The sequence below is a fragment of the Apodemus sylvaticus genome, chromosome 15 (assembly GCF_947179515.1).
Source record: "Apodemus sylvaticus chromosome 15, mApoSyl1.1, whole genome shotgun sequence".
Classification (NCBI taxonomy): Eukaryota; Metazoa; Chordata; class Mammalia; order Rodentia; family Muridae; genus Apodemus; species Apodemus sylvaticus.
In genome coordinates, this window is record NC_067486.1 from 82,952,108 (window position 1) to 82,972,606 (window position 20,499).

A 20,499-nucleotide genomic window follows, 5' to 3' on the forward strand; every position below is an offset into this window, starting at 1 on the left:
GGAACCACTCCTCTGGGCGGCGGAGGAAGCACGGGAGAGAGGAGAGGAGCCTGAGCAGCAGAACCCTCCCATGACTCATCCTCCCACCCAGCAGGCCACGCAAGCCGACTGTGCAACCTCACTCCGGAGCTCCTTCCGTGGAAGGACTCAGTACCGTAAGGCACAGGGAAGACCTAAGGTCAGGACAGGTGAATGCAGAGCACCCAGCCCACTGCTCCGGCTGGGCGATGCAGATACCTGAACCTGTACCCTGCATGTGCCGAGGGTACCCTGCATGTGCCGAGGGTACCCTGCAAGTGCCGAGGGTACCCTGCATGTGCCGAGGGTACCCTGCATGTGCCGAGGGTACCCTGCAAGTGCCGAGGGTACCCTGCATGTGCCGAGGGTACCCTGCAAGTGCCGAGGGTACCCTGCAAGTGCCGAGGGTACCCTGCATGTGCCGAGGGTACCCTGCAAGTGCCGAGGGTACCCTGCAAGTGCCGAGGGTACCCTGCATGTGCCGAGGGTACCCTGCAAGTGCCAGGTGAAAGAAAGGGCTGCGCTTTGCAGGCTGCTATGTGAATAGCCAGGTAGTGTCACTTGTGGGCCCTCAGACCCTTTCCCAGAGGAGAGTCGCCCACAGGAAAGGGCAAGACTAGGCCTTGAGTCTGCACCTCCCCCACTTGCTGCGCGCCATGGGGACTGACAAGATGTCTTCAGGAGTCCGGGACCACTGCCATGGACATGGAGAGCCCCAAGCCCTGGATGTGGTGGGAAAGAGACACATCTCAGCCTCACCCACCCACCTTTCGTTTTCTTGCCACCAAAGCAGCTGGCGTCATCTTTCCTCCGTCGCTGGGAGACTGCAGCACTGCCCGGGATCCCAGGCTCGGCCTCCTGGTACCTGTCAGCCCCTGGGACTTCTTTGTGCACATGGTAGGAAAGGTTCCGCATGATGCACACGCAGTTCTCTACTGACTGTGGGGAGAGGCGGCTGGGTTGAGTAGAACACTGGACAAGGGGGCTCCTGAGCTTCCCAGACCCGTGTGTGAAGCCGTGGCGAGTTAACACCAATGGCACTGTCAGCTGAAGGTGGGGACAACTGCCAGGGGCGACCCTGGGCCTTGTTCTGGATAATGACAACCTGTCCTCATCTGTGCCATTCTGGGGCACTCCCTTGACCTCTGTTCCTGTGACCCTTGGGCTCTGAGAATCTGAAGGGCAGGCTGGTCCCCATCTGCCCCACACACCTTATTGTCTGTGTCCTTCCTGCCCACAGCTGACTGCAGGGCATGTAGGAGAGCGTCCACTAGCCCTTCGCACTCCCGGAGTCGCCGCCGGGCCTCTGCACCATCTGAGCTCACGTTCCTGGGTGGGAGGGAGCAGGACCACCAGTGATGCCCCCCCTATTTTTGTTCCACAAGTTCCCAGCCCACTAGCCACAGGGGCTTTTATCTGCACAGTAGGCCCTGCTGGATCACAGTGACGGTGAACAGGGAGGGAGGCCTGTCCCAGGCAGTGGGGCTTGAGCCTTGTATCTGTCGGGGAGGAAGCAAGTCCCCCTGCTCCCAGCTGAACTGCAGCAGGACAGAGAAGGGCCCCAAGAGGCCAGATCTATGATATGTAGGTAATTCTGTCCCTTCCTCCCAATAGCAGTTCCCAGGTCCTTTATGGTCACAGTGGCACAAAACTGATGAACTGGCAGGCCCTCGGGGATGCAGGATTCTACCTGTGGGTGTGAGCAGAGAGCTCCACTGGAAACCCCAGAGACTTAGGATGTGGTTCGGAAATCCTAAACTTTGGACAAGCTGGAATATGAATGTGGCAGCTCCTGCCACCCTGCAGATCCAGCCTTCGCCCCACCCCTGCCCACACCTCAGGCAGCCTGATGTGTTCTTGAAGACTGTTGTCCACTCAGCATCCCGGGGCTTCGAGTCTTCATTAGGTTCTCGCTCCCAGCCGGAATGGGGCACGATGACCTCGTGGGTCAGAGTCTGTAGGCCGTGGTCAATGATGACCATCTTCAGGGGCTCGTAGGACGACAGGTTCCAGAGTGTGCCTGGAATGTGCCTCTAGTCAATACTGTTGACCACGCCCCCACTGCCTGGCCTCCTCCCCAGGGATGACACTTATTCTCTGCCCTGCTTCTCCTCCTGTCCTCCAGCCTGCACCAGAAGCTAGCACAGTTGTTATTGTTTTGGTGGGGGTGGGGATGGGGTGGGAAGTTGTCCCAAAGATGGCACCCAGGGTCTTTGCACATGTTAGGCAAGCACTTCCACTGAGTGACACTCAGTTTACATAAGGAACACTGAAAGCTGTAAGAGGTTCTGGGCCCCATGCAGCAAGCTGTATAGGCAGCACTTAGTAGGAGCTTTCAGCTAACAAGGAAAAGCTACGGGAGAGGCATAACCAGTGATAGTTATCCTATCCAGTCCCTGCTACGCACGCGCAGGTGGACTGGAGCATGCTCCTGAGACCACAGGACCATGAACACGGTCCTGTGACTCCCAAGCTCTCCAAGACACAAGCTCTACTCCTGCACTCACACAGGTTAGGGACCAGGGAGGGTCTGGTGCCAGCAACCCCATGGTTGAGAGAGTTGGGGCCCCATCCCATCACACGGGCCTGCCATACTCCTGTTTTCCCAATTTCGGGCTGAGCCATGCTCATGTCAGCCATGGCCAAGGCCCACTCACCAGTGACCAGCTCACGGACCTCATTGTCACGGGCAGCCCGCAGCAGGCGCACCAGGGCTGGCACGCCCCCGCAGTCCCGGATGGCAGCCTTGTTGTCAGCATCGCGGCCATAGGAGAGGTTGCGCAGTGCCCCACAGGCCCGGCGCCGCACCTCAGCCCGAGGGTGATCTAGTAATGCCACAAGCAGAGGGAGCCCACGCAGCTGCCGCACGCGCCGCTTGACACCCTCGTTCTCAAAGCAGAGGTGCTGCAGGTAGGCTGCGGCGTTGGCTTTCACGGGGTCCACAGGGTGCCGCAGCATGGCCAGCACCTCTGGAAGCTCGGGGTCGCGCCAGCGTGGCTCCTTGCGGGTGCTATCCACTGATGGTGAGCGCCGCACTACTCGGTCCAAGCTGCCCAGGCTGCCCCTCTCGGGCTGGGCCAGAGGGGCTGTTGCTGCCGGGAATGGGGGCCGCTCTTCTACCAGCTCACCAGCATCATCTGCTGTGTCTTCAAAGGCCCTGTGTGAATGAACAGTCCTGCCAACACCTTCACAGTAGCTGCCAGCCCTGTTCACCCCCTTGTCCAGGGGTCTAGGAATTCCCTGCCAAAGGGACTGACAGCATCCTGCATCAGCCCCAAACAATGTGGACACCAAGAGGTCCAGCCCAGCCCAGCCAGTGCCACTGCAAGGTCATTACAGCCTATGTCAGGAAGTTTGCTCTTTAACAGTGTTACTTAATCACGACTTAATGTCAGTGTGGCATCTGTCAGGGACAGGGCAGAACTCCCACAGCCTTTCTATAACACCAGCTGACTGGACTGCACAGAGGTAGAATACTGTCCCAATGCATGGCCACTCCAATTAGACGAGGACATGTCTTAGCTGTCAGTGACCTTATGAACTCTCACACCCATGTCCCAGGAAAGGGACTAAGGCTAGGAATCACATAATTTGCCCAGTCACATAACAGACTCTAGACTTGGGCTGCAGTCATGTTTTGATGGCACAGATATAAACAGGAACAGCGTAAGGGGCAGGACCAGGGCCTCTGGGGTTGAGCTAGTGTGTATAGGGGAGACCAGGGCACAGAAACTTCAGAGTCACACTGAAACCATCTGATGCCCAGGGCTTCATGGTCGGCTGGCTGGTTATTAGAACAGAGCCATTAGAATTATTAGAACCTGTGTCACCAGGCACATGCCCATCACCCCAGACCCGTCTTCTTGCTATCCTTGAGAAGAAATGGAGGCAATTCAAACTGAAATACAGCCTGAAGACTGTGGAAGGCTCTATAACCGGGGAGCGGAAGGGAGAATTCCCAGAAGAGGTGGCCACAAGCACCAGGTGCTCACCTGGCCCGAGGACCACGCCCATACTCAGGCCTTCTCCGCGCTGCTGTGCTATAGTCAGGCTCCAGGTCGGGGCCGCCCTCGTCATCTGCAGCCAGGCTCCGTGTATCATCCTCCAGGCCATACGGTTCAGCTTGGAAGTGCTCAGGCAGAGAGCGGCCACTTGGTGGTCCAGATTCAGAGCCCATGGGGAAGGCTTCTCGGCGGCCAGGCAGTGTGAAGCAGCCATCACTAGGTCCTGGGCCCAGGAGGCCAGTACGCGGTGGCCGTACCCCAAGCCCTCGGGACAAGCTGCCGTAACTTGGAATATCACGGGGCTCGGGGCCATCGGGAAAGCCACCTCCACTGCTGAGGTAGGCTCGGGAGAGTGTGGCCGCCGGGCCGCCCCCACGCAGTAGGTAATGCCGGTCCAGGGGCCCATCAGCAAAAGAGCTGAGCGGAGGGCCGCCATCCAGCAAGGGGAGTCCGTCGGGGCCCAGAGGCACCTGGCGCACCGTCCTGGTGGTCACAGTCTTGACTGTCTTAGTGACCTGATGGACAAGAAAGTAGCAAGTGGGTTTGGTGGCTCTAGACCCCAAGACGGTGCCAGTGTGGCCTCGATTCCCCATTCAGACACGTGGTTCTTGGGGGCCAGCTCGCACAGCTGTTCACAAAGGGACAGCTATGCTTGCCCAAGCTGCTCTCTTCTTGCCTGGGTCCAGCCATACCTTAGTCTCCGTCCGCCGGGTTGTGCCATCTTCTGATGTGACGATGGATACATGAGAGGTGGGGGTGCCGGGGTCTTCCTCCACCGTCACTGTCTCCTCCAGCACCTCGGGTGCCTCTGGCATCGTGGCCAGCGATGCCTGGCTACCCGGGCTCTGCTCCTACAGGGAGAAGAGAGGTGTCAGAGGTCAATATCCACATATAACTCACTTTGCCTTGTGTGCCTGCTAACCAGGGGCTATCAGTTCCTCAAACTGGGGCTGTGGTGCAAGGCAAGGCGAGTCAGTCTGGACCCAAAGGCACCTGGCAGACTGTCTAGAGGCAGAGGCAGTGCCCTAAGCCCGGATGGCCTCAATTCCCCTGGGTCCCAGGTGGCTTCCCTGAGCTTCATGGCTCTGCCACAGGCTTTTCTAGGCACGACAGGGGACCAAGAAGGCCCTGCAGGATGCTCCACTGACACCACCTGCCTCCTCACATTGACCTTCCTCCCCACCCTACTCCACGGACACAATGGCCAAGTCCCAGAGTCAGTTCTGCATAGTTTACACAATCCTCTGCCAAGACAGCCAGGAGTTCTGTCTCACAGGTCTGAGACACCCTCCTCCTAGAGTCAATAGGCACCCACAGTGCTAAGATATCCTTGCTTCTTCTGGTCCAGAGGCTCTTGGGACATAGAGACCATGCATCATATCAGACATCAGATATATAGATGCCTCCTTACAGCCTCCTCACGACAACCCCACAGAGAGGCATCCTGGAGTGGGGGAGTTATAGGCATGATAGTTAGGGACCGAGGCCCACGTGTGTGTAGTAGTCAGACTAGCCAGTGTGGAAGCCAAAAAGACAGGCGGGTCCCTGCTGTGCAGAGTGGCACATGGATGTGAGAGCCCATCTCCAGGCCAGGGCCCTATCCTGCCAACATCTCAGGGTTGGCATCTGGCCTGAACAGGGGTTGGAACTCAAGCGACAGTGGGCGGGTTAGAGGGGACACATTCCTTTGTAACCATGGCTAGATCAGCAGTAGGCTGTCTCTCCACCCAAGGCCCAGGAAGGCCTAGTGGCTCATACTACATCTCCCCAGCTACAGAGCCATAGTGCCCTTCCCTGGCCTAGGCACTGTGCTAAGCAGGGAGCAGAGCTGTCCTCATGACAGCCTTCCTGCAGGCCTTCCACAGGGGCAGTAAGCCGCCTTAGGCTAGCTCCTGTACGGAGGGAGCACCTAGCCTGATACAGTGAGTGCGTGAATACAAGTATGTCACCAGCACAGTATCTAGGACATCTCCTGGGCTCCCTCTCTCCGGGCCTTTAGAGACCTAAGAGGTGACATAAGCGAGAGAGCTGAGGCCTGGGTGGAGAAGAGGTTCGCCGGAATCACACAGGTTCTAGCAGAGGATTTCAGGAATATGCCTCAAGGAAATGGTGAGCTCTGCTGTACCTCTCTGGGCAGGGCTTTGGCAGTCTCTCCAGGGAAAGAAGACCTGTTCCCTGGGAAAGAGACAGATGAGGCCCAATGTGGGGACAACTGGAAAGATGCCAGACTGGGTGACCTGGGCACTTCTCCACGGACACTGACTGTGCTGGGGCGCGAGTGTCAAGCTGGGCCAGAGCTCTCACTGCTGGGCTCTCTGAAGCTCCACAGGGCTCCGAGGTGGGGGTAGGGTGGGGAGGGGAACTAGGAGTGGCATTCCTAGCTAGGAGGAGGAGCAAGGCAGAGGGGACAAGTTGCTTAGGACATTCTGCCAGAGGACAGGGCCCCTTTGTAGACTTGCATGCATCTACATACATTAAACTTTTCAGAGAAGGACCCCGCCCTCCCCCTACATAGGTGGTAATGCAAAGAAGAACCTAGGACGCCGTAAATCATAGGCTGTGCTGAACATGTGACACACAACCATGCAGTGGTCCGAAGACCCAGGGTCTCCAGCAAAGGATGGCCACTTACAGTAGTCACCCACTAATGTATGGGCTGAGAGATCCTGAGCTTCCAAGCGTCTCCGCTAGCAGATGACCTCAGGAAGCTAAAAGCAGTCAATGACCTCACCCAGGCAGGCAGGAGTGTAAGTCAGCCATGTTCCTGGGAAAGTCGGGCCAGCTACACACGCCTGAGCATACACAGGGAGGGACGTAGACTCAAAGACAGATGGCTAACCTATCAAACAGGGGCGTGTGCACATGCTTGTGAGCTCTGATAGTACCCAGTGCATCATGCCCCCCCCCCCCCCCCGTTCTCAGACACGCCCTATCTGTCTCCCGCCTGTTTGGATGTTTGCTGGCACTAGCCCTCACAGGGAAGCAGCCACCGACACCCAGTCACCTAGCCACTATCGGGTTCTCAGCGCTTGTATAGATGGGAAAACTGAGGCCTTTGGTAGTAAGAGGCACAAGGCCATCCTGGTCCCCAGCTTGTGGAATTTCTTTGTGGTGGGTCTGTAAAATGGTGGCTAAACCAGCAATCGATATTCCACAGTGAGGGCTGGTGGAGTGTCTCCATGTTTCACAACCCACCTACCAGCCTATCTGTTCTCCGTACTGCAGCCCAGCCTAGAACTGATTCTGGGCTGTTCCACTCTGTGCCAGACATGGGCACCTTTGACTACGTGCTCACAGCCCTGCGCAACTCTGTGTGCCAACCATGTCCTGTCACCCCCCCCCCCTGGCTCCAGCCTCGTCCTTTCTCCTCTAAAAGAGGCCATTTCTGTCCTCTACACTTTGGCATTACTAGGCTAGACAGGAGACAGGCTGCTGCGAAGGCCTGGGGTTTGCTAGGACCCACCCCGAGGGGCCCCAGAAGCACAGTGCTGAGCACAAACCTGTGGGACTCAGCCTCCTCATGCTGCGAGGGAAGGATCCAGACGCCCATCCCACCCATGTGTCCAACGCCAGGACCATGGAGAGGGGAGACAGCTCCTATACAGTCTATATCACGCAGCACAGACCATGGGTCTTCGTGCCCCACCCTGTGCAGCTCCTGCTGGCACACACCAACCACAGTGAAGTCAGATGCAGACCTGGGGCCTACACTTCCAGGAACAGGTCCCCAGAGGGCACAACATGGCTACTACCGGATGGATGGAGTTCTGAACTCCAGCATGGTCCTCGTAAGCAGAGCATAGCACAAGTTAGGCTGACATCTCCTACCAGGCAGGCCCTTGGTCACACCACACCTCCTTTATGCCCTGTCTGCACAACCCTTCCACAGCCCACCAGAGCAGTAGGCCTGCCAGGGTGTGGCCCCAGACAGAGGCTAAAAGGCCAAGGGTCATTTGGTAGGCTGAACAAACTGGGGAGGGGACCAAGTGTCACCACTCCCAGTTTCCCTTAAGCCTGAACCCCAGTTACACTGACCACAAGCCCACGTCTGACAGGGCAGATGGGCCACACGAGGTGTGTGGCAGACCTCCCTCCAACCACCGGGTGTCTTTCAGGCAGTCCCCACTCCATACAGAGCTTCGGCTTCTCTGCTAATGAGACCCCACTCTCTGAACACAGTACATGTGATACACCTGCCTCTCACCAGTACTGGCCCGCATACAGTCTGGATGCCGGGCAGCCCCTCCCGCCACCACACGTGGGCAGTACCGGGCTCTGCTCCTCCCTCGCCCTCCCCTCACGTGCAATGCCGCGGCAGAAAGGGTTTCCATTAAATCTCCAGAAGCTGCTCCACTGGTCCCTAGAGTGTAGTCGGAAGCGAGCGGAAGGGGAATGGAGGGGAGCTGAGAGAGCCCCCAGGGAGCAAGAGGCCTAGGCCAGTTCCCTTCATCAGGCAGGCCTGGCTCTGTTTGGGGAGGGGCCACTAACAAGGCCCTGAACCCCTCCTTTCCCCCTCCCCCGCCACCTGTCCCAAAGGCAGAAGGGTGCACCCTTCCCGGGTCACCCTCGATTCGAGTGTAGGGTCGCCCGGCTTGCAGCCCCACGCGGGGCTCCAACCCCTAAGGTTCCGAGGCGCATGGTGTTCGCACACGCCCCCTCCGCACAGGGCAGCTGGCTCACTCCCGCCACCACCGCCGCTGCTCCTGCCCTGGGGGTCAGTGCAGCCGGCTCCAGAGCAGACAATGGCTGCAGAGGGCTGGCTGCTCGCCGAAACAAAGCGGGTCTTCCCGGGTAGGCCAGGGCCTCAGGACACCGCCCCCGACCCCCGCGGGACCGAGTTCTTTCCAACCTGTCTGAGTTCGGCCGGCATCGGCCCGAGGCTGGGAAGCTGCAAGCCGGCGGGGGCGGCAGCTGGACCGCACTCGGCGGGCGCTTCGGCCGCTCGGGCTCTACTGATTCCCTCCCGTGCAGGCGGACCTGGCAGCGGCCAAGACCAGCAGCCAATCGGGAGGGGCGCGCCTAGGCGGGGCGGGCAAGGCCCCGCCCCCCAGGCCGGGGCGGGACTCTGGAGCTAGGCCTGACGGGCTGCCAGCCCCAGGTCCTGGCTCCTGGCTCCTGGCATCCTGCCCTAGGGTTGGCAATCCCATCCCCAACCCACACTCACCAAGAGACTTGGGCAATCGTTCCTCCTCAGGTCTCAATCTATCCACCTCTACAGTTGTACAAACTGCGGTCCCACAGAGTAGAACTGACCCAAGTGAGTCACTTTGCTCTTAAGACATAGTTCTGGTATGGTCAAACTGCAAGGCCCTCAGTCCACATGGGTAAAGGTCACTGCAGAGCTCAGTGGGGACTTTACTGCTATTCTTGAGTCCCCCATCAAGATACAAGTCAGTACAGTCTGGAGATGTCCTGGGCTAGAAAGTCTCTGGAATGGGGCTCTTGTCAGAAGTCCTGGAAACAGAACTGGCTTCACACCCTGCCATCTATGCCTTGAGTCTATTGGGAACTGAGAGATGGGCTGTGGGGATCTGAGGCAGCAAGATGTATCTTGCCCCACCCTAAGCCTTCCAACAGCCACACCTGAGGAGTTTGACTGCTGGAGGAAAACAAGCTCAGGGAGGGTGAGGCAGAAACTACAGCCACACTACAGAGCGCTAATGACTCCTGATCATATATATGAAAGTAGAATTTGAGAGAGCAGAACTGAGCCCAGCCCAGGGAAGCTCAGGGGGTCCTCCAAGGAGGGGGCTTAGGCTTGGTTCCTGGCCTCCTGCCTGCTTATCCCCACCCCAACCTGAAAAGTCAAACCTGCCCTGAGGCCCCACAATGTGGTACCAGCAGAGGCTGCACAGCCAGTATGCTCAAGCATGCCCATGCATGGCAAGTGCCCACTGGCCTCAGTTTCCCCACTCAGACCAGAATGTTCTGACTTCTGACCTCCCTCTTCCTCCATTCATAGCTACCCTGGTCAGTTAACAACACAGTTTTGAGAGAATGCACACCAGATTTTCCAACTGTTAGCGCCCCAGCCACTTGGCTAAGCTGACTGACCAGGTAGCGTGCTCCTGTCACCCAAGCTGAGTATCTCCATCCTGTTAGAAGATGAAGGGCAAGCAGCCAGGCCTAGGGAGCAGCCCAGTGAACCTTTGACCCGAGCTCCCAGGCTGCAGGCCTCAGCTAGCTGCCTTGCAACCACCCCAAGCTCTCAGCTACCTACGCTGACCTGTGCCTCACAGGTAGGTTCCAGGACAGCTCTCGTTGAGATTCATATACAAAGATCCAACACTGAGACGATGGCCTGGCTGACCTGAGCCTCCTCGTGTCCCATTAGCCTGGCAGTCTGGCTCGAACCAAGAGTGGGGTCGGGTAGTGGGTGAGGAGAAGACTCTGCCTGAGGTCCTCACATGGGACCCCTCCAGACATGGGAACATCTTCCTGCCAGGGCACTGCCCCTGAGGGCAGCCTCTGACTTCCCGTCCTGCTTGTCAATGAGATGGAGAACAGAGCCTGTTCTGTCCTTGGAGAACTGACTAAGTGTCTCAGGGCCTGAGGATCAGCCTCAGGGGCAGTGACCACCACTGGCCCCATGGGGCCCAGCTGAGATGTTTTACTTCCTTTAGAAGGTGAGGGAAGGTTAGCACTGCAGATCACTGTGGGGGTTGGGTTTGGTTTTAGATGCTAGGGCCTCCTGTGTGCTAGGCGCATGCTATTAGAGCTACAACCCTCCAGGCTTACATGGAAGACCTAGGGGCTGGATTTTTGACTCAGCAAGCACCTCATGGATGTGGCCCACTCTTCCAGGCCTACTCCCCTCAGTCCTTTTTTTTTCCCTCCCCGAGACAGGGTTTCTCTGTGTAGCCCTGGCAGTGCTGGAACTCACTCTATAGACCAAGCTGGCCTTGAACTTAGAAATCCCCCTGCCTCTGCCTCCCAAGTGCTGGGATTAAAGGCATGTGCCACCACCGCCCAACTCCCCTCAGTCCTAATTCACCATCCTGCCTTTCAGAAAATATTCAGTACCACATAGTTGAAAAAAGGGCTCTTCAGCCAGATGTCCTAGGGCATGCTTTTAGTTCCAGCAGTTAGGAGGCAGAGCACGCAGATCTCCTGTGAGTTTGAGGCCAGTCTGGGCTACACAGTAAGACCTTGAAGCCGGGTGGTGGTGGCGCATGCCTGTAATCCCAGCACTCTGGGAGGCAGAGGCAGGCGGATTTCTGAGTTTGAGGCCAGCCTGGTCTACAGAGTGAGTCCAGGACAGCCAGGGCTATACAGAGAAACCCTGTCTCAAAAAAACCAAATCCAAAAAACAAAAAACAAACAAACAAAAAAAGACCTTGGCTCAAGGGAAGAGAAGAGAGGTGGTGTTGAAGAGAAGGAGGGGAGGAAAATGTGACTCCCTACTGGGCTTGGGGTCTTCTGGAAATGTGGAGATCTCTGGCTCTGACTGCATCTTAGGAAGTAGATGTGAACAGATATAGGAACCCTTATCTGTGAGCCCTCAGACAAGGCCAGCTAGGGGCAGTCCCAACCTGCCCAAGCCGCACACAGGCAGCCAGTCTCACAGGCCCCGCCCCTCCCTCCCTCTCGGGTGGAAACAGGCCAGGGTTCCTCCAGTCTCTGAGTATAAGTCAGGCATAGCTCCCTGGGATGCAAATCGAGGAGGGCAGAGAAGGGCTGGGGCTGCAGATGCTAGCACAGCACGAAAGGACTGCCACCACGGTCAGGAATACAGGAGCTGAGTGGCGGAAACCGGGGACCCCGCATCCCCGAGGAGCTCAGGACAGGAGCAGCAAGCGTCTGCTCTGGGTGCTGGGCAATAGCCTCCTCTTCCTGTTGGTAACTGGGAGAATTTCAGACACAAAGGAAACCTTGATAATTACAGCAGACCCCAGCCTCTGGACTCCCTCCTCTGGGACCTCCCCGAGTCACAGGGGTGCAGGCACTGGCCAAGATGCCCCCACTGGAGCACCCTCAGGGCCTGGTTACAGAACAGAGCTTCCTGCCTGGGGCCCGCATGCAGTCCGAGGGCAAGGGACAAGGGAGAACTGATGCTTCTAGGACATGGAGAAGTAGGCAGATGGTGGGATCCTGCTTGGTTGGACAAAACTCTTGAAGAACTTCCTCCAAACAGATCCAATCCAGCTACTGGACCCTGAGGGCTCACTCAGTGGAGGGAGTGAGATTCTAAGGGTCAGCCATGTCCTGTTCTTCTCTTCACACTGTGCCTGGCAAAGACAAGTGGGGCTTTGCCCCTTGGGATCTACTGTCCTTCCCTCCCCCAGGCCCCGCTTGGTGCTAGCTGGGATCCACCAAGACCTCAACAGTTTGCCTGCTTGGCTGTCCTACCCACCCCCAGACTATTACCTGCAGAACCAGCTGCTGCCAGGCCATTGGCAAGGGCTGCCCATTGCCCACCATGCCACCACTGCTCATGCCAGGCTGCTGGGCACGCTCCAGCTGCAGGGCAACATGGCGCCGTTCTTGCTCTAGTGCCCGTGTTAGCCGCTCGAAACGGGCCTCCTGTTCCTTCACCGAGGCCAGAATGCTGGCGGCCGAATGCACGTTGCAGTCCTCCATGACCAGGGTGCCAGCAGCCTGCAGGCAAAACAGAACAAGCTCAGGGTTGGGTGGAGCACCAACCTGGTGAGGCCATCCCTGGCCCCTGCCACCCTACTCACAGATCACAGGACTCTCTTCCCGGCCAGAGCATCCAGCTCTCTGGAGGGAAGCTGCATTGATTAAATTCTAAATTAAAAGCCATTAATCTGAAGCTGGCCGGAAGCAGGCAACTCCCTCCCTGTGAAGCTGGGCCTCTGACCCAGTCTCTCTGCTTCCTGCCAAGTGCAGCTGAGCCGCAGACCATGGCTTTCTCAGAGTCTCGTGGGGAGTGTGTGTGTGTGTGTGTGTGTGTGATAAATACTCTATCTTTAAGGCTTCTGGTTGCCCCTGATTCTGCCAGCTGATTCAGTCTCATGGGACCACCTGAATCCTGTCCAACAGAGACCCACAGAGGGTGAGGGTCCAGCAGCAGCCACAAAGCCAGAATGGCCAAGTCAAAGCAGCCAGCGGGCAGGGCACGAAAGGCTGTTCCCCTCAAGCACAGGACACCAAGGCTGGTGGCTGAGGACCACTGCCCTGGAGCTTCTAGAAAGACTGACCGCGGCCCAGCTCAGCCTCCCCTGGCCTACTGTGACTCAGGAGTCCCAGCCGCTCCACTCAGAGCAGGGGTTGTTTCTGCTTCTCAAGGCTGAATAAAACCTGGATGAGGTTCTGGCGGAGCTACATTAGACTCCCTTACTTAAAACTGGCCTGGGCATGACAGGCCTGATCTAGAGGGAGTTCCCAAGCATCTGAGGTCCAGCCTTAGGGAGGCTCAGGCTTGCCTACACACTAGCAGCCAGGGGATTGGAGGGAGGGTGTTTGGTGTTTGCGGTGAGAAGGCAGAATTCTCCCTCATTCTCTGGCTGACCAGTGTGTTTATTTTTCATGAACAACAAAAATGGTCCAAGTATGCAGAACCCAGATGCAGGCTCTTGGCTGTGGAGGGGTACAAACACAGGCCATACTCAGTATGTGGCCTGAAGCCAGCGCTGCTTGAGACCTGCTCCCAGCCAGTTCCACAGCAGCCTGAGGCAGACTTCCGGACCACTCATCCTTGCCACAATACAGTGTCTGATCTTAGAGAAGGAAGGCCCTTGCATGGGAGTATCATGCATGTACTGAGTGATACCCACAGAAGACCAGTTCTGCAAGCAGCCCACTGGTAACACATGTAACCCAGAGGTAAAAAACACATTCCCTTCAGCAAGACAGCTGGGGGAATGAGGCCCAGTGAAGGCAAGAAGTGAGTGTTGGCCCCCACAGCTGTTCACATCCTCTGCACCTGTCACACAGATAAAACCGCCAATGTGACCTTGGTCACAGAACATTGGTGTGGGCAGAGGAACTGTCCTTAGTTAACCAAACCTGTAAAGCTGGCCAAGCTTCTGTTGGGAGAGGTGGTGGCCACCACTAGGGACACACACACACACACACACACACACAGCCTAGGTGCTGACAAGAAGCTCGATGAGGGTAAGGGCTGAGCCTTGAAGAGGATCCCACCCTGGAGGGGAAGCGTACAGCTTACCCTAGGGAAGGCTGAGGTGGGTCATGGAGTCTGACGATCTTGCTGGAAGCATCAGTCCACCTAAGCTGAGCTTAGAACCACCAGGCAGGGTGACTTGACAGACAGCTATTGATCTTGTGGACAAGTTAGCTTCCTTCCCTCTTGTGTAAAGATGGAGACTCCTGCCTTTACCTCTGACTTCACCCCTGTGCCCTCCAACCCCTGTTAAGGTTAACTATGTTGCTATGTATTATAATGCTGAATACTGGCCCCCAAGGCCTGGTTGCCCCCAGGGACAAGGAGATCCTCAAGTATGCCAAGTGATGCTAGATAACCTTGTTCTCCAGAAGACAGGTAGACAGGAGTTTCAGTTCCCAGACTAGGGGTCTGAGGCAGGAGAGAGGAGAGAGAGAGGAAGACCCCATGAGGTAAGGGATCCTGAGACCTAGCCATGAGGGCTGGCCAGACAGGGTAACAGCAGCTCAGGAGGAACATGGCAAGTTATACCTTTGGGTTATTTACAAGGAAGCAGATAAAATAGCCATAGAGGGTTGATTATCTGCCCAGCTCTGGTGCTAGTTAAGGCTTATTATAAATATAACAGTTTTGTGTCTTTTATCCTGGAACTAAATGATCTAAGGCCAGTTAGAAACCCTCCACTGAGATTAAATATTTACCACAACAAACCCCCAGCTGGCATAACCAAGCCTGGGCTGCCTGGAGATAGCTTCCCAGACGCAAGCCACCTCAAACATACCACAGCCCAGGGAGCCAAAAAGACTCGCTCTGAAGGCTATCCGCTGACTCTAGTCGGGCTGGCTGGGGGCCCAGAGCTCTGAGGCTACGATGAGAAAGTGGTCAAACCCACATTGGCCTTTCCATTGCCCAAGTCTGCTAACTCACAGCAAAATGACTGTCGAGTTTCCCAGGGAACATCCCGAACACTAGCTAGACTGTGGGGAGGTAGAGTCTTGGCAACTCCCAAGGGAGAGCAAAGAGGTGTGTGCTGAGGCCCTGCCATTTTTCCAAACTGTGTGTCCCTGTCTGCTCTTAGATGGGGTACTGACTCCAAAGTGTGGGTCCCCATCTAGGCTGATCAGAGGAGACCCACACATGAGATGTGGGTGACCCAGGCTCAGAACACCAAGGGACAATGGTTCTTCTGTTTGTTTTTGGATTTTTGAGAGTCTCACTTTATACCTCTAGTTAGCCTAGAACTCACTCACTACATAGACCAGGCTGATCTCAAACTCCCAGAGATCTATGCCTGCTCCTCTGACTGCTGGGATTGTCAGTGTGTGCCACCACACCCGGCTCAGGGCAGCTTTTTTTGGATAGTAACTCAAAATGGTATTTTATATTAAAACAATTATCGTAAAGCTGAGAGCAGTGAGAGTAGTCATACACACCTGGGAGGCAGAGGCATACAGATGTCTGTGAGTTTAAGGCCAGCATGGTCTACAGAGTGAGGTCTAGGGCAGCCAGACCTATACAGTGAGACCCTGTCTTGGAAAAAACCAAAACCAAAACCTACCAAACAAAAACAATAAATATTTGTTGTGATGGAAAACTAAAAGCCAACAAGATTTTTTTCAAAAATTGACAATAGAGACTTCAAAGATGTTTACCCCAGGTAGAGCTTGGGGCACAGAACTGAAGATCTAGGGTCGGGATGGGCACCAAATATGCATCTGCTGGATCTCTGGGTTACCCCAGAGACAGTCAGGAGAGTGTGATATGGGCCTTTCCTGCTGGCCGCTATCTACCTGGGAAGACCTAGACCACTGCTCCCTCCATACAACATCCTATCCAGGCCCCAGCAACCAGCTGCATGTTCTTGATAAATGTGCAATCAAACAGAATAGTAAAAGCTCCCCTCGGTGTGAATAAGAAAAATGCCAGCAAAACCCAGGAACCTAAGAGGGATCTGGAAGTCAGGACTGAGACTGAACTTGAAAAACTCAACTGCAAAAGAGCAGCAGTTGCCAGGCTTGATGGCACACACATGCAGTCTCAGTGCTTCAGAGGCAGAGGCAGGAGGGGTCTCAAAATCTGAGGCAAGCCAGCCCAGTCTCCATAGTTCAAGGCCAGTCAGCACTGCACAGTGAAACCCTGTCTCAAGACAACAAGAAGATGGGTCATCGGGTAATACACTGGCTGCACATGATCTAAATGCTGGTCCCAAGAATCCACGTGAAAACCAGACACGGTGGCACAGTGCCTGTAATCCCAGCATGCCCTACAGGACGTGGGAGACAGCCAGGAGGAGCTTTGGAAGCTCCAAGACTAGCTAGCCTGGTGTGTGCAGCAGTAACTACAACAGAGCCCTTGTTTCCAACAAGATGGAAGGCAAGAACTGACACCCAAAGGTGTCCTCTGACCTCACATGTGAACTGTGGCATATGCACGCTTACATAACATTTGTACACAGCACACAAGCACGTCCATGCACACACACACATGAGTGGGTAGCAGGATTTAAAAACAAAACCCAAAATGAAAGTGAGATCCTCAGACGCAGCAGGCAGTAGACAGCAGTAGGTTGCAAGCCGCATTCCCGTGCTCTCAGACCCAACGTGGGCGCAGAAGGTGGCGGATCCAGGCAATAGGGCACCAATAAAAGACGAGAAAAAGTGGAAATCACAGATGACAGGAAGACGGGGCAATGGGAGGGACTGGTGGGTGCTGGAGAGATGGGCAGGTGAGTGGAGACCATAGCATCAGACAGACTGACGCAGTAACGGGTGGGTGGGTGCGACATGAACGAGAAAGAGTGGCGAGTGGGAATGACTGGGGATGGACAGACTGAGAGATACGCGTGGGTCAGTGAGGGGATGGATTACTGAGATATGAGGGAAGGATGGAACAGGAGGAGGCTGGGTGGAAGGGGTATGGTATGAGTGTGTGACAGGACAGGTATGTGCCAAGAGAATGAAGATAGCCTTGTGGGCACATGAGGGGGCAACTGCAGAGGGGCAGTCTGGTGGGCAAGCAAATAGATGACAAGCAACTGATGGACGACAAGGCCGTTCGAAGGACGGCTGGGGGTCAGAGAGCCGAAGGAAGGGGAAATGAAAATGAAGAGCTGGGTGTGGCACGGTCCCAGCACTTAGGAGGCAGAGGCGGGCAGACCTGTTAGCTCTCTTGGTCTGAGTAGAAAGTTCAAGGCCAGCCAGGCTTACAGAGGGAGGCACTGTCTCAAAGAGGCAGGGGTGAGGGAGAATGGGAAGGTGGGAGTAGGATAGGTATGAGGATACAGGTCTCACGACCACAGAAAGAGGATGCCTGGTGGCTGTGCACCCTGCAGCAAAGAGAGAGAGCCCTCACTTGCTCTAGGGGGAGAGCGACAGGCACTATCAGAGGGGGCTGGCATGGAGGCCGACTGTCCCTGAAACCTTAAAGCAGCATTTTTTGCCTTCTTGCTGACCTAGACATTCCTCTTCTGAAGGAACACAGCCAAAGGCCTGGCCCGGAAAAGCAAATTACAGGGCCAAGGTCAATTAGGGTCGAGGAATTAGAGGAATTTCTTAAGGGTCAGTAGGGGCGGAAGGGGGCCTGGCTCCAGGCCTGAGACCAGCCAGCCACCTATCAGAGGCCGGGAAGACACTGGGAACAGTTTCACCTCCTTCTGATCCACACTCCACACTCTGCCCATCTCAAGCAGGAACAGAACACAGCACCAGGAAACAGCCTGGCAGGAGCTGAATGAGGCTCAGAGGTGCCAGGCTCATCCTCTCTGCCTGGGAGGACACACCGGGAGCAGCTCTGGGCTGTCTCAGGCCCTCAGCCCTGCCACACAGGAAACATGCTTCCTATATCTGGAGAGCCAGGCCTTGGGAGAACTGTCTTTATCTTGTCATCCTCAATGAGGTCAGATGGTACCCAGAACCTTGGAAATGGCTTCTAGCCAAGCTCAAAAGGACAGGCACTGTGCCCAGACTGGGGACAAATCAGAGGAGGTCTGGAGTGTAAGGTTCACAAAGCATGTCTACACCAAGGCTGGGAGCACAGTCCCTGGCAGGAGGTACGGGGTCAAGGGTGCTGGGCTAGGAAATAGCTGTTCTCGGCTTCTCCAGCAGGATTCTGTGGGAATGAAACATTTCTGTACGTTAAAAGCAAACAAAAATACTACAGAGGGTGGTCATTTTTAAAAAGTGACACGCTGAGCAGCACGTGCGGCAAGCATTTCAGAAGCAGCAGCAGGTGCTTCTCGTCTGCACAATGCCTTCAGCACAACAGAGGCTGGCTAGGGGGCCGGCCACCAGCACCGGCCACCGAGGCCCTCGCCTCGCTACTTTGTGCCTTAATCATTTCCAAAAGAAAGTGGAAGGAAGCCGCAGGTAGCGGCATCTTCCTATATTCCTCCTTACCCGAGACGCTGAGGTGGGAGAATCGTTCAAGCCTTGGACAGTGGTTCTCAGCCTTCCGAACGCTGCAACCCTTTAATACAATTCCTGATGTTGTGGTGACCCCAACCAGAAAGTTATTTTCATTGCTACTTCATAACTGTCATTTGACTACCGTTATGAATCATTATGTAAATATCTGACATGTAGGATATCTGACATGTGACCCCTGTGGAAGGGTCACTCCACCCCCAAGGAGGTCAGGTTGAGAACTGGGGGTCCAAGAGCTCAAGGCCAGGCTTGAGACCTCCAAACACAGTGAGACCTCCAAAGCACTTCAAAAACACTGAGGTAGTAGGGGACAGAGGGGAACAAAGTTACAGAACTTAAAAGACAACTGCCTTGCTGGAATTAAGTATTTTAAAAACATTCAACAGTGAAGTAATATTTTCTTTTTAAAGATTTATTTATTTATTATATGTAACTATACTGTAGTGAAGAGGGTGTCAGATCTTGCTACGGATGGTTGTGAGCCACCATGTGGTTGCTGGGATTTGAACTCAGGACCTTCAGAAGAGCAGTCAGTGCTCTTAACTGCTGAGCCATCTCTCTTGCCCCGTAAAGTAATATTCTTCATTCACTGAGGTACTCTTTATACTTTTTATTTTTTCCGAGACAGGGTTTCCTTGTGTGTAGTCCTGGCTATCCTGGAACTCTATCTGTAGATCAGGCTGGCCTAGAATTCACAGATGCCCACCTGCCTTTGCCTCCTGAGTGCTGGGATTAAAGATGTGTGCCACATCTTTGAGGTGCTCTTACATAAAAACAAAGCAAAACCAGCTAAAGGTGGATGAAGTGATGTACGCAGGTGACACATCTCAAGACCTCAAGAAGAGGCATGGGAATCACTTTTCACACATGTAGGCACAGAAAAACGACAAGAACCCACATCCTGGGGTCACAGCTGGAGCCAGGATGCCTTGCTGCTGGAGTTCCTCAGTTCTAGTTTTGCATATATGAGGAGCACACTTATGGATATAAACAACTTCGAGAAAGGGAGAGGCAGGCATCTTTCCGACCAGGCACTGGAGACTCTAAGTCTGCTTGGGAAGGGGGAAGGGAGGGCGAGGGACGTGTCTGCTGCCCAGGGAAGCAGCTGGTTTTCAGGCAGCCTGGAATCAGATACAGCCTGGAAATTAGATTTCCCACAAAAGCAGCAGACCATTCTGGCAAAGTCGGGGTGGGGGTGGGGAGACGCATTCTTCAGGGACTTCTGTCTCCTAGGGTATGCCCATGGTGTCCCGACAGCACAGCCTCGGAGAATGGATCTCACATGTAAGGAGACCCTCTGGGTTCTCGCTTCACAACAGTGGGGCACTTTAGGTCAAGGAAAACTAGTCAGCCCCGGAGCAAAGGGTCTTCGAGGGAGATGGGGATACGGTAGGGCTGGCCTGAGACACTGGGGCTCTAATCAAGGACAGGACGCTGCTGTGGTCAAGGAGCCAGGTGACTCAAGGTGACTCTTGGGGACTGCCAGGCAGGTGGGAAGATCGGTATTCCAGGAGCTGTGTCCTCTTCTGTAGGAGTCCTGGGCCTCAGGAAGCTACAGCTAGAGTCTGGGCTCAAGAGGTCTCTGGGGGCAGACACCTGTTCTCCATCTGATTCCCTTCATGCCTCTGTGCTCCAAGAAACTCATCTCTCCATAGGACATAGGGGACATGGAAGACAGGTGCCTCCCACTCAGGGCAGTCCCTGATACCCCATCTGTGTCTGACACAGGCATCAACTACAGCCAACAGTGCTACCTTTGCGGGCTCCTTAAGTGTCCTTAAGGAAGCAAGAAGCTGTCCCCCAGGACTACAAGTAGCTGGTTGGTGTCAACCTTGAAGGCTAACGGCCACGAGCAGGTAGCTCCCCAAGTATGTGTCCTCTTACAGATGTCTAATGCACCCTGACCGGAATGGAGTCATTCCGTTTGGTTGGAGATGTTGAGCTACAAAGGGCCCTCCCTGGGATGCAG

General features: G+C 55.4%; 1 protein-coding gene across 4 annotated transcripts in view; it reads right to left on the bottom strand.

The window, feature by feature from the left end:
* Arvcf (ARVCF delta catenin family member) overlaps positions 1-20,499 on the bottom strand; it is a 56,898-nt gene that overhangs the window by 5,508 nt on the left and 30,891 nt on the right. For 2 of the 4 annotated variants that reach the window (XM_052158191.1, XM_052158189.1), the window contains exons 3-9: positions 12,390-12,620; positions 4,715-4,873; positions 4,011-4,537; positions 2,676-3,175; positions 1,855-2,038; positions 1,230-1,347; positions 786-957 (exon numbers count right to left, since the gene is read on the bottom strand). In XM_052158191.1, the coding sequence (XP_052014151.1) occupies positions 786-957; positions 1,230-1,347; positions 1,855-2,038; positions 2,676-3,175; positions 4,011-4,537; positions 4,715-4,873; positions 12,390-12,602 (1,873 nt within the window). In that variant the 5' untranslated portion in view covers positions 12,603-12,620. Of the gene's footprint in view, positions 1-785; positions 958-1,229; positions 1,348-1,854; positions 2,039-2,675; positions 3,176-4,010; positions 4,538-4,714; positions 4,874-8,871; positions 9,012-12,389; positions 12,621-12,703; positions 12,789-20,499 lie in introns of those variants that run through there. The other 2 variants (XM_052158190.1, XM_052158192.1) reach the window with 2 other exon arrangements.